Below are 13,667 nucleotides of genomic sequence, written 5' to 3'. Positions count from 1 at the left end.
TGCATTTTTTTCCCATAAGTTGAAGTGAAAGCCACTTGGATTCTGGAAATCATTCAAGATACCCTGTTAGCAGCATAGCCAAATGCCTATCTGGCAGATATAGCTTTGGCTTTTTCAGTGTCAGGTAAAAGCCTTGTGAAGAATTTTATTAAATTAAATGCTCTTAGTGGAAGCTAGGAAAAACGAGAGAGTTGAATGCATTCCTTTTCCTTTGTCCCAACAATAACTATTTCAAATATAATAGCTAGGTTGTGATATAGAATAAATAAATATAACACATGTAGAAAAAATTATAAACATTGGAAGCCTAAATTTGTATATTATTTGAGGCAGATTTTTCATGGTCTTCAAAAGCTGAATATATCAAAACTAGCCAGCTGTCGACATTCCTCGCATGGAACCTGCTTTCGTATACTTTGTCTGCTCTTCTACATATAAACTTGTGTATTCCTTGAGAACAGGCACTGCCGTTATTTCTTGTTTCCTTTATCACACAGAACAGTACTGAGCACATAGTAGGTGTGCATTTAGTGCTTATTAAATTGCTTTGAATTTAGTATGACAAACACGGCAACTTTTTTCCTCCAGTCGTGTTGTCTACCTTTCCTGGGCTTCGTTTCATGGAATGTAGCACATGAGCTTTTTCCATGGACACCTTCCTTGATTCAGGTAGCACCGGGCCTCAGTGCACTCATGTCGCTCTGATTTCTCTTGTGTCCTCTCAGTGTCCAAGAGTGTGTGTTTAGAGGCCCGTGTACACGTTCCCTTTCATCTTCTCCCTGTGCGAGGGATGCTGCTCCTCCACGTCAGCGTTAGGAGACGGACATGTAGAGCACACACAGGAGGACCTCATTTCTGCACCAGCACCTTCCGAGACCCTCCCCATGGGCCGAACACTGCACCTAATAATGACCCCCTGGAAGGAAGTCTTTCTTATGGCACCTCATGCTGCCCAGCGCCCCTGCTCGGGGACTTTGGGGCCACCATAAGTAGTTTAATGAAACAGAGAGGCGCTGCTCCGGCGTGGACGCGGCTGGGCAAAGGCTGCTGGGTAACGGCTCACACCCGTGCTTCTCGGCCAGGAGGAGGTGATTGGATGAATGGCTGCAAGATTTCAGCCCGCTTGGGGACGTGTCAGGGACTTGGGGTGCCATGGAAGGTTTTCATTTTGTGTATTCTTCTGCCCGCATCTTTCTCCATCGCCAGTTGTGTATGGCTGAATTGATTGATGGGTGTTAAGTTCATGTAAAGCCTGGCCCTGCGGTAAACCAAAGGCAGGCCGTGACCATTTGCTGATGACAGTGAGGATGCGGAAAGTCTCGCCGGGGTAGTTGTCAGTGACACGATTGTGTGAGGATGGAGGGAAGCACCGAGCTGTCTAGTGTCGGTGGTCGTGCCTCGTCCCGAAGGGCTGGCACGTTTGCAGAGGGCTTCCCGAAGGAAGAGTGACCTGAGCAGGCCTGTGCTGGACCCGGGCAGAGGACAGAGGAGGAACCAGGGAAACGGGAACCCCGGCGTGGGGCAGCGCCGGGCTCGGCCTTCCTGCCATTGCGCCCCCTGCTGCCATCTTTTTCTTTCACCCCTTGGCTAGAGGATGACGAGAGTCGGAAGAGTTTTCTTCTAGCCCCAAATGTTTCTTTTACTGTGATGTCGTCCAGCCTTCCCAGGGAGCATTTCTTTACTAAGGGCCTGCTGTGGGGTCGGTTCTCTGCTAGAGGCTGGGGAGAGAGACAGCGATGTGGCCATGGAACATACATCTGGAACGGACAAAGCCCCCCTCGGTGGATTCCACTCTCCGAAGGACAGCCCCCATCTTCTGTCCCTTCTCCCTCGGCCCCGCTGCCCGCATTGTGGCTCTCTCCTCTGGCCCCTGTACAGCAGCCAAACGGAGGTCCTAAAGCCCAGTCCCAGGCAGGCCAAGAAGCCTCAGTGGCTCCTGCAGACTCTTTGGACTTTTTTCTTTTTTTCTAAAACTCTTACCTTCTGTCTTAGAATACGAATACATGCCGCGTGTTAGTTCCAAGGCAGAAGAGCGGTAAGTGCTGCATGTGATGGTGGTTAAGTGACTTGTCCAGCGTCACACAGCTAGAAAGTGTCTGAGGCCACATTTGACCTCCCACCCCTGCCCCTGGCTCTCTACCCACTGAGCCACCCTGCTGCCCCTGACTCTTGACTTGTAAAGCTCTTTTCCTTAGCCCACCTGCACAGGCCCCTCCCAAGTCTGGGCTGCAGCCCCTTCTCAGCACCTCCTCTGAAAGCATCAAGTGCTCCCCCAACAGAGACCTTTCTGGAGTCCCCTAATTTCCTGTGCTTTCCCTGAAAATGAGCTTGTCTTGATTTCCTGCCTTCCTTCCCCCTCCAGAATTTAAGCTTCTTGGGGAGAGGCAGCCTCCGGCTTTGTCTTTGGGCCGTGGTGCCTAGCATAGTGCCCCAGCCAGCGGGGACTCGTCGTGATGGGAGCCGTCACCCTCCCGTACTGGGGCATAGGATGTCCAGGCCTGCCTGAAGCTGTGGCGCAGCACGACAGAGCGCCACCCAGCCCCGGGCCCCGAAAGACGGAAGTTTGCATCCTGCCCTGCCGTGCTCCCAGGAGCAAGTCCCTGAGCCTCGGCTTCCTCTTCTGCCCAATGGAAAAGTGCTTGTGTGGGCTTCAGAGAAGATATTTTCATGTCAGGCCCCTGCTTCAGTGCTAAAAAGTGCCATAAACCTGGCCGGGACATCGGCCGGCCCGGGGCAACAATGGCTCACATTCCATTTGAACATCATTTTCATGGAGCCAACTAATGACAGTAGCCGGGAATGCCAGGAAGGCAGCCCCGCCATGGACTCTTGAGCAAGACTGCCCAAAGGGAGGCCCCATCTACAGGGTGGGCCCAGGCCTGGCCCAGCTAGGAAATGGCGGCTGTGCGGGTGGCCTTCGAGAGCCATCGTGCTGCTGTCTGCCAGGTTATTTAGCCCAAAGGCGCTTTGCCTTGCTTTAACAAGAAAGCCCCATTAAAACACCTTCCTGAGGAGGATGCATTAGCCTCTCTATTTACTGTAGCTGGTGTGTCACCTCCCGCACACAGCTCGCTGATGATCCTCAATGGATGCTGGAGGCTGATTTGGCTTTGTGAGATTAAAATACTGCTTCATGACTTGAACAGATGGATTCGGATCCCTCCCTGCGGGACAGGAGGCTGTGAATCCCCCCCACACCCAAAAGGACCATCTTGTTTGCACTTGTAAGTTGGTTACTCTTTGGATTCAGCTTTGAAACAATTGGTACTTGCCCGGAGATCCTCAGCTCTCTGCCTGTCCGAAGTCCCTCATATTTATGGAAACGGGGAGCTCATCCCCCCAGCCCTGGGGCTGCTCCTGTGGTGGAGGCACTGGCCAGTCAGGCTCTGCTAGGAGCCACTCAGAGCAGGGACAGGGCTAAGCGCAGCTAATTCCGTCCGTTGGCACTATCAGAGCTGAAAGACATTGATTTGGCTGCATTTGGAGAAGGACACCCTCCCGACGTGTGCATGGGCGCACACAGGTACACATGTCTCTTTTTGAGCTGTAACCATTTGGGAAGCTGCTTCCTGTTCTAAGCATCTTTGTAAACCTTCTTTTTAAGTCTACTTTTTTCAGAGTTCTCTAGTATTTCTTAAAACTAGGTCCCTAAATCATAAGTCCAGAATATTAAAAATCAGTTCATATAAATTTATGTGATTTATAAAAACCCAAATGTTTTTATTATCTTTTGAAATAACTATTTTTTTGAATACTCAACCCTAAATCATTAGGTTTCTTTGCATAAAGTAATATTCAGCTGAGGAAATTGCTTGAGACTCAGAAATGACGAAGTTTGCCCCTCCTCACCTAGCTTGGAAATGCCAGAGAATGATCTTGAATTCAGATCTTCCTACCTCCCAACTCAGTTCCTTATCCATATGCTATCATCCAGGTAGGGCACTCCTTGCATGAAACTTCCCTCCACTGGTATCTGTAATTTCTAGCATTTTTAGAGAACTCCATTGGGCACTGAGGGAGGGGGGTGACTTATGCCTGGCCACATTGCTAGGGAGAGACACTGGGGAGGGACAGGACTGGTACCCGGTACCCGAGTCTTTCTGATTCTGATGTCAGCCCTTTTACCCTGTAAGTACTGTAGTTCTTAGATATGCATGTTAAATACTAGCTTTAAAAATTAATCTACAGTGCCTTTGTTCTACTAACTGAAGATAGTATATAGTCATAATGTATTTTTCTTATCCATCTTTTTATACATTATATGATGCATAGTACATATATATGCATACATATATGATTTTTTTCTCTCCTGTGAACCAAATTAAATTTTGCATTGTAAGATCTATGAAATTTGTAATTAAATAAACAAGTTTTTGTTTTTAGAATGGTTAAACTGTGAGAGTTGAAATTTATATTTGCAAGTATAAGTAACATTTTATCAATTTAATTTGAATATTTGGTGTTAGTTTTTATAGATCTTGCTAATGTTACTTCATGGATTATGGAGTGACTTCAGATCATGCTTTTTGTGAATAATATTGTATTGGTTGCATCTACTTCAGGAACACTGCAGAGCTTTCCAGAATGATCTGGGACCAACCAAGTGTTTGACTTGACCATTTATACAGTAAAGTTTAAGTGGATGAGAAATGTTACTCAGATTATTTAGATTAACAATTTGTAGAATTTGTTAATTTGTTAGAATGTATTTCTGGGAAGGCATTGTAAGTGGACAAGTTGAATCACATAGTTGAACAGGAGGAATTGCCTTCATGAAATTTCAGTTTCTTTAATGATTCTAAACTTCCTTTGGAATCAAAATGACTTAATTACTTAATGCCAACAGGCAACTGATGTTGCTCTGTTGCAGCAACCATGACATGCAACATTACTTGAAGACTTGAAAATAAGGGCAAAGGAGAGATACATGATGATTTAGTTGAGCAAGCTCTAGCACGCTGGCAATGAGGTACTTTAAAGAATAAGAGTAAAAGATGTCATACAGCAAACGTCTGATGGGAAGAGAAGATGGGTTGATGCTGTGACAAGAGTGAGGGATGAATGGCACAGTGCTCTGCAGATCTCCTCACAGTGTCAGGGAGAGATGAGAGAGCTTTCCAGGCTGGATAGACACTGATCTGCATTGCTGGAAAGAATGTCCAAGTCCATTAGAGTATTCCAGTTATTATTCACCATCTATACTTCAGTTCTTTGGGTGTTTGTTATTTCATCCATGTGGATGCTTCTACCACTTTAAGCTATTGCAGTAGTCCAGGTGAGAAGTGATGAGTGATTATATGAGTGGAGAGAAGGGGGCATTACACTAGGGATGCTGCAAAGGTAGAAATAGAGTATTTTACAATGTAGAGAAATTGAAGAGTTGGCACTAAGGTTACAAGCTTCGGTAATTAGAAGGTTCTCTTGATGATAATAATAAGAAAATTGAAAAAGAGAAAAGAAATTTGTTTGTTTGTTTTTTAGGTGGGAGGGAATGTAATGAGTTGTGTTTTGGACCAATTAAGTTTGAGATTCCTATGGAACATTCCATTCAAGATGTTTACAAGGACTGTAAGATACTGTATGCTAGATCCTTGGGGTATAGATGAAAAAATGAAAACAGTCCCTGACCTCAAGTAGCTTAAAGTCTAAGGGTAGAGATAAGTGAACACAAAAATTAAATATAGATATAAAATGAAAACCAAACAACTTAAGAGAAAGGAAATGCTAACAGGGTGGTCAAGAAAGACCTCAGAAGGGGGCTCTTCTGCTGAATTGTGTGGAGGGAGAGCATTACAGAAATGAGAAGCACATCCAGGAGAGGGAGTTGCAATGCCTTGTTTGGAACCAGCAAAGTATTTGTTCGTTCATATATGGACATAATGGCAGTGTTAAAGATACCCCTGGATTATTCCCTGGTTTCATCAATGTCCAGATTTCATGGAAGAGGGTTTTATGCTAACTAGTTCATTCATCATTGTCATTCAGGCGTGTCCACTCTTCCTGACTTCGTTTGGGTTTTTCCTGGCAAAGATACTAGAGTGGTTTACTATTTCCTTCTCCAGTTCATTTTACAAATGAGGAAACTTGCCCATGGTCATATAGCTATTAAGTGTTTGAGACTGAATTTGAACCCGGGTCCTCCCAACTCCAGGTCTATCCACTGCACCACCTAGCTGCTAAAACTAGTTTATCATCCGTTAATCATTGCTAGACATGTCACTTTCAGAACTTTCTAGTAAATTTTCCAATAAAAGATATAGGTCTTACTAATTATTTGGATATAATTTTCCAATAAAAGATATAGGTCTTACTAATTATTTGGAAGTGGCAGGATGTTCTCACCCTAAAAAAAATTATATATACTTGAATGTACAAATCTACTTGGTTTTTTTCCCTGCAGGGTAAGACTCACCTCTAAAATTCTTTGGACTTTTATTAGTGCGAAATATAAGTTCACACCTCAGTGTTGGAGATGAAAGTTGTGGGGTAAGAGGAGTGTTGTGAGTGTTATGTTTTTCCATTTGAGTTAATGAAGAATTAGAAGATTGTTTTGTCTTAAATTTCTTCTGAAGCATTATGTAAAAGGAATATGATGGGCAGAAAGGAAATGAATTGAATGGAATTGACTAAAACCTGTTCTGAAAACATGAGAGAGGTGTGACTTATTACTTAAAATCTGCCCATTGCCAGAAGGGAGGGAAAAAAATCCTGTCACAATGCTAATAATATCTGTTGCCATCAGAAATAATGTGAAATCCAAAATGAAATCTTGCTATAAACATCTATTATATACCATTTGGAATAATAGATGCAATTAGAACAGACTGTGAGGAGTTTAACCACAAGCCATTAGTATTCATCCTAATATATGCTTGCTTTATAACACATGTGGGCCTCCTTGTTTGTGCAAATTGCCTAGCTTGTAGAACAGAAACATTTTCCTTCCAACTGCAATGCAATCACTATAAATAAGTCTGCGAATTGTGGCCACTAGGCATCTTGTAAATATGCCTGCTTTTCCCATCGCCCTGTGGTTCCTGGGCCTTTTTCTTCTGGTGATTAAGTAGAGATGGCAAATCCTTTTGCACACTTATAAGGCAGAATATAAATAAGTAAATCAAAGAAAAGAAAGGCTTGATAGGAAGGGAGGCAGTGGGGAGGACATGTTTTTGATGCTTTTTAAAGGGGTAATTTTGCCCCCAAATGTTTTGCTGAGAACATTTCTGGTAACTTAACTTTTTAAATAACATTTTTGCCAAGTGGCATCATTAGAATAAAAGAGAGAGAGAGAGGAAGACAGAGAGAGGGAGAGGGAGAAGGAGAGAGAGAGAGAGAGAGAGAGAGAGAGAGAGAGAGAGAAGAGAGAAGAGAGAAGAGAGAAGAGAGAAGAGAGAAGAGAGAAGAGAAGAGAGGGAGGGGATATGAGGGCTGGGAGGTGCTGCATTTTTGTCTGAGACATTTAAGAGGAGAATTGTCTAATAGGCAAGTTGGAATTTAGATCCCCATGGCCAGTTCAGTGCCCTCCGGGGCAAATGGTGAGCCAAGGAAAAAGAATTTAAGATTGTTAGGAATCTGCCTACATGGTTTCAGCAGGAGACTGTGGGATGCTAACTGGGCCAGAGTCAATGTTTGCATCCTGGTTTGTCCTTAAGTCTAGTGTTTGCATCTTGAAAATCTGAAATAATACTGAACATTTGAGACTAGAAGGGGAGGAACATGGGAAAGAAAGGTAAAAGCAATGAACATTTATTAAGTCCTCATTATGTGCCAAACACTGTGCTAAGTGCTGGGGACAGATGTAAACATGACAGTTATGGCTTTCAAAGATCTCACATTCTGTTAGAGGAAGACAACACATCTTAGAGGGTCCAGCTTCAGGGCATGTGGGGTACAGAGGCAAAGCACTGGGTAATACAGTTAGGTGGTACAATGGATAGAGTTTGGGGCCTAGCATCAAGAAAACCTGAGTTAAAATTAAACTTTGGATACTTAGGAGCAGTGTGACCCTGGGCAAGTCCTTTAACCTTAGTTTACCTTAGCTACCTCATCTTTAAAGTGGAGATCTTAATAGCCTGAGAGTGGGGTGGTCTTGAGGGAATCAAATGAGATTATGTTTACAAAATGCTTAACAAAGTTTCTAGCACATAGGAAAAGCTAAATAAATGTTAGCTATCAGTATTAGTGCCATTCCCACGGATAAAACCATATTCTTTGGACCATCTGATGTTTCCAAGGAGACCTTCTTTTCTGTATCTCTCTGGTAGCTGTTTCTGCTGAGAAGGAGGGGATTTCATCCTCATGAGGCTTGTTCCCTGGACATTGGCATCGGCCGCAGGCTTAGAAGCAGGGCTGGGGGAGGGATTGGGAGAGAGGTTCCTGGAGCTCCTGAGCTTACTTGCCATGGAGGGAAATTGGTTGGTTAGTTCAGGAAGCAGACATGGCAGGCCTTTCTCCACTGAGATTGATGGCCCTGGGGAGAAGCCAGAAGCAGGGTCAGTGTCGTGGGGAGATTGCTGTTGTCCAGGTTCTTGGCCCAGAGTCCTGGGCTGTGTCTACTGGGGCTTAAGGAGAAGTGGAGGCGACTTGTCACACCAGCACCTAAAGCCCCCTCCTTCCCTCAGACTTTCTTGCCACCCTGTTGGTGTTGGTAGGGACAGGCATTGGCAGGCTTCTCTTCCCTAGGATTGAGATGGATGCAGGCCAGTTTAGTGGGGGACACTCTATTCATTTAATGTCACTGCCTAGAGAGATCTTAATGTTTTTTTTAAATCCTTACCTTCCCTCTTAGAATCAATACTGTACGTGGGTTCCAAGCCAGAAGAGTGGTAAGGGCTGGGCAGTGGGGGTTAAATGACTTGTCCAAAGTCACACAGCTAGGAAGTATCTGAGGCCATATTTGAACCCAGAACTTCCTGTCTCTGGGCCTGGCTCTCTGTCCACTGAGCCAACTAGCTCCCCTGGAAACTAATGTTTTCTTAGCAAAATTATCCAACTCACAGGATTGCTCTGAAGCTCAAATAAGATTTTCCACTTTCCAGCCATCACTACATTCCCTTGGACTCCTCCCCTGGGACACAGGACTCTGACAGATAAATCTTTCTTTGCCTCATCTTTCCTAAAACCAGACATCCAGACCATTTGGGGGCCCTCTCGATACCATCCCCCCGTATTTGTCTAAACTCTCCCTTTTCAGCTCCCTTTTACATACTGTCTCCTCTCATTAGACTGAAAGCTCATTGGGGCCACTGTCTTGCTGGCTTATCTTTGTTTCTAACACTAAATAAACACTTAATAAATTAGCTAAGTTAGCTATCAGCTCTGTGAGGAGGCATCGCAAGGCTTCATTTCCTACTTAATAGATAAGCAAACTCCAGTAGAAAAACAGCATCAGACAAGGAGTCAGAAGACCTGAGTTTAAGTCTAAGGTCTGTTTCTAAAACCAATTTTGTGTCTTTGAAAAATTAATCACATATTTCTGGGTCTCATCTCTAAATTGAGGTTTCTAAGGTTCCTTCCAGCACCAATAATCAATGAATATACAAAGCTCATTCAGAAACAATAAATGCCTGGCTTAGCCCCATGTCTAGTGAGCCTGATCTAGGAACTGGAACCCATGTTTTCTGACCCCAAGTCCTGTGCTTTTTGTATTTTGTAAAGCGCTTTATAAACTAAGCTAAAAACTAGTAGAGGTGGGGAAAGGCCATTGTTTTTATTGATGGCATTGAATGAATAGCTTCCTATGTTCTTTTTAGCAAAAAAAAAAAAAAAATAGCTTAAGAATTTCTTACTGCATAACTCACTCCTCCCTCTTTGCTTGAATTTCCAGATCAACTCCAGTTTTACAAAGAAGATACAGGCCAAGATCAAGGACCTTCTGCAACAGATGGAGGAAGGGCTGAAGACTGCTGACCCGCATGACTGCTCTACATACACGGGCTGGACAGGTAAACCTGGAGCATAGCATTTGGGGATCCCATTTATCTTTCTCCTTTTTGATAGATTTTTAGTCAATCTTCTTTTAAAATAATCAAGTATTAATAAATGAGAGTTTGAGATAAGCACTTTAAAAATTTAAGGTGTTATAGAAATGCACTTTATTACTTTGAACTGATTCTTTATTGGTCAAATGCTTTAGACTTGTACAAAAATCTTTTATGCCTTAAGAATTTTTGCCTGGTCAATCAAAATTTGAACTCTGTTCACGCACAAAAAAGTTTGATTTAACTTTTAGCTCTGCAGTTAAGTGCCCATGCTTACATTTTTTTATAATAAGCCTCAGCACTAGTATAATTTCTGATCTTTGAGGAAGAGAAAGACCTGAGTTAGAGCCCTGGTTCTGTCATTTACTCCTTCTGTTTGTACCTTGTACAAACTTCTTTATTGCTTTATGCCTCAATTTTTTCATCTGTTAGATGGGGATAATACTACTTGTACAATTATTCCCTCTCAGAGTTTTTATGAGTATCCAATGAAAAAATATGTGTGAGATCACTTTGTAACCATGAATGCAAGCAAAACAATAATAACTATCTCAACCTGCCTCCTATGTGCTTCTCCTTCCCCCTAGCCTTTGTGGTTCATTATGGCTGAGTGGATTTTTTCAGTGATTAAGCAGGCGGCTATTCTCATATGCCCACTTATAGACAAATTTGGAAGGAAGTGGAATACTGAGCCCGTTTTTGAAAACAGGAAATTTGAATCTATTCATTAATAGATGAAAACAGAATCTATTGATTAATAGATGAGATAGTTTAAAAGCAAGACGAATTCTTTGGGGCCAGATGTCTTAACCTTTACTAGTCTAGTGAAGGCTATGGACTCCTTAGAATATTTCTTTAAAACATTAATACTTGAAATAAAGTCTACGTTTCAATCAAAGATTAGTAAAAAATGTTTTTTGTCTTTCCAAATTGACAGACCTCCTGAAATCTATTCATAGATAACCTGAGGAAAATAAGTTAAGAACCCCTGCTTTAAAAGTTATTTGTCCTAGGGGGCAGCTGGGTAGCTCAGTGTATTGAGAGCCAGGCCTAGAGACAGGAGGTCCTGGGTTCAAATCCGGCCTCAGACACTTCCCAGCTGTGTGACCCTGGGCAAGTCACTTGACCCCCATTGCCTACCCTTGCCAATCTTCCACCTATAAGTCAATACACAGAAGTTAAGGGTTTAAAATTTAAAAAAAAAAGTTATTTGTCCTGGGATCTTTCCTTTTCTAGGTTCTAATATTCCACTAATTCAGATACCTATTTCATGTATACGTAGTAATTCAGTCAGTGCAACAATGGAACAAAGGAAATGAAGATAATGTCCTTGTTCTCAGAAAACCTTGAGCCTGGTTGATGACAGTGAGAGGGAATTTAAGGACTAGCCATAGATATTAGCAAGAATGAACCTGTGTCTTAGGGAGTTAGAAGTGATGGCTTTCTGTCATCAGAATTGCTGGTCACTATAATATAATCAAAACCTTTTAGCCCTTTAAAAAGAGAGTAAACCTGTAGACCAATTTTACTGTAATTTATAAACACAACAAATGCTATGCCAAGGAAAAAGGCTTTGGTTAGGAAATGTATATCTGTTGGAAATTTATATCTCACTTACCAACAAAAAAGGATCACAGATGCTTATAGTTTGGAATCTAGTGGGAAGCCCTCTTAAGTGCCTTCTACCACTAAAGTTCTTGGATTCTGTTACATTTGAGGATAGAACAAGGACCATCTAAATAAAGATGAAATCAGTATTTTCAGCACTTTAACAATATGTTTGGGGCTAATGTTTCTGACAGTTAAGGGGAAATGGGAAATATTTTGGTTGAAAAATTTGCAGTTGGCACAAACTGGAAGGGATTTCCAAAAAATACATTTGTCAAAAGAGGCCAGGTCCAGAAATTTCTCCTTGGACTATACCTACTCAGATAAATCAAACAGCAAGCATTTATGCCGTAAGTGCTATTTGTCAAATATTGTGCCTGGGCCCTGGGATATTCCCTCTTTTCTCTATAAGGTATGAAGCAAGGGTGCTCTCTGCTGAGAGTGTGTGGGGAGAGGGAGGGAATTGAGAAGAACAGAAAAAAGGGTTGAGAGCAAAACAATCAATAAGGAAGGAGTGAAAGGATAAAGGATTGCCCTACTGTAATGAGGGCCTAGTTGATGACATGCATTTATAGTTGTAAGGCTTCCTCTTCAATTGGGTTAAAAAATTAGTTTTATTTGTATATAAGATGGGGGAAGTGTTGGTCTGAAAGTTTTAGGGAACTATAGTTAATTGTGACATGGCAGCCAAAGAGTTAATATGATCCTAGTCTGTATTAAGATTAGCGCAGTGTAGAGAGTGCCAGAGGTGATGGTCTCCCTCTGTTCTCCAGGTCACAGGACATTAAGATTGCCAAGTTTGCTTTGGCAGCCCTTTTAGAAAGACCATTCATAAGGCAGGGGGCATTAGGAAGACATTAACGCTGGGGCCCTGTTCAAGTAAGGCTCTTTTGAAGGAAATGGCAACACTTGGCCAGCAGTAGAGAAGTTGTGATCATTGGCTTAAAATATTTGAAGGGCTCACACGTGGAAGGAGAATTAAGACTTTCTGCTTGACCCAAAAAGGGTAGTTTTTGAGTGTGGCAGACACAGGTTTAGGCCTGATATAAGGACCAACTTAACTCCTAATAATTATAAGGGAAAGTGGGCTGCCTCAGGAAACTGGGTAGGCATCACTCGTCAGATGTGTTAGAGAGGAATTCTGACTCGATTCTGTCATTCTGTGGTTCTTTCTCCCCATCTGCTAAAGTTAATCTAACACACTATGAAGACCTGATATTGTAGTGATGTTTTACTTCATTCTTTTTGGTTATCAATAAAAATTACATAGTGCCAGTAATAGTAAACAGATGCGGGGCAGCTGGGTAGTTCAGTGGATTGAGAGCCAGGCCTAGAGACAGGAGGTCCTAGGTTCAAATCTGGCCTCAGACACTTCCCAGCTGTGTGACCCTGGGCAAGTCACTTGACCCCCATTGCCTACCCTTACCAACTCTTCTACCTATAAGTCAATACACAGAAGTTAAGGGTTTAAAATTAAAAAAAAAAAAAAAACAAACAACAACAACAAAAAATAGTAAACAGATGCAGGAGCCTGGACAGGGACATAATAGCAAGAAAAACGGATCCAAAATGCAGTGATGAACCTAACCTGGCTAAATGATTTGAAATATAAACTAAATGTACCTGAGAAGGAATCCCAAGCAGGGCCGGCTAGCAGCAACACCTCTTTCCCCAGCTGCCCTTGTTTACCTCTCAGGGCCTCTAGTCCAGCCCTGGGTCACTCCTTAGAGATTTGCATTTGACTAGGCTGACAAGCATTTGACTTTTGCTCACTGCTGGGCCCAACTTGTATTTTTTATCAGTCATATTGTACCAACCTTGGGTAGTTGAATTGAGGCTCTTCTAAAGAGAATTTCGCCTTGTCTTGGCTGGTTTTCTCATTTTGCTCATAGGTAACTCTGTCCACTTTCAGAAGACCCACAGTGTAAATTTAAAACAAAAATTAAAAAAAAAACTATTCATGGTGAGTGCTCTTTTCAGGGATCTTTTAAGTATTGTTTTGTTAATTCATGTTAATCCATGACTCCATCCACTGGTTTGGAGGGATGCGGATTATTGAGCCAGCCAAGTGGTTTTTAA

The 13,667-nt window shown here is 42.6% G+C and overlaps 1 protein-coding gene across 1 annotated transcript in view; it reads left to right on the top strand.

Moving 5' to 3' along the window:
• LANCL2 (LanC like 2) overlaps positions 1-13,667 on the top strand; it is a 53,413-nt gene that overhangs the window by 16,387 nt on the left and 23,359 nt on the right. The window contains exon 2 of the mRNA XM_044676347.1: positions 9,827-9,944. Within this exon, the coding sequence (XP_044532282.1) occupies positions 9,827-9,944 (118 nt within the window). The remainder of the gene's footprint in view (positions 1-9,826; positions 9,945-13,667) is intronic.

Source organism: Gracilinanus agilis, chromosome 1, assembly GCF_016433145.1.
Source record: "Gracilinanus agilis isolate LMUSP501 chromosome 1, AgileGrace, whole genome shotgun sequence".
Classification (NCBI taxonomy): Eukaryota; Metazoa; Chordata; class Mammalia; order Didelphimorphia; family Didelphidae; genus Gracilinanus; species Gracilinanus agilis.
This window is presented reverse-complemented; position numbering and strand designations above follow the sequence as displayed.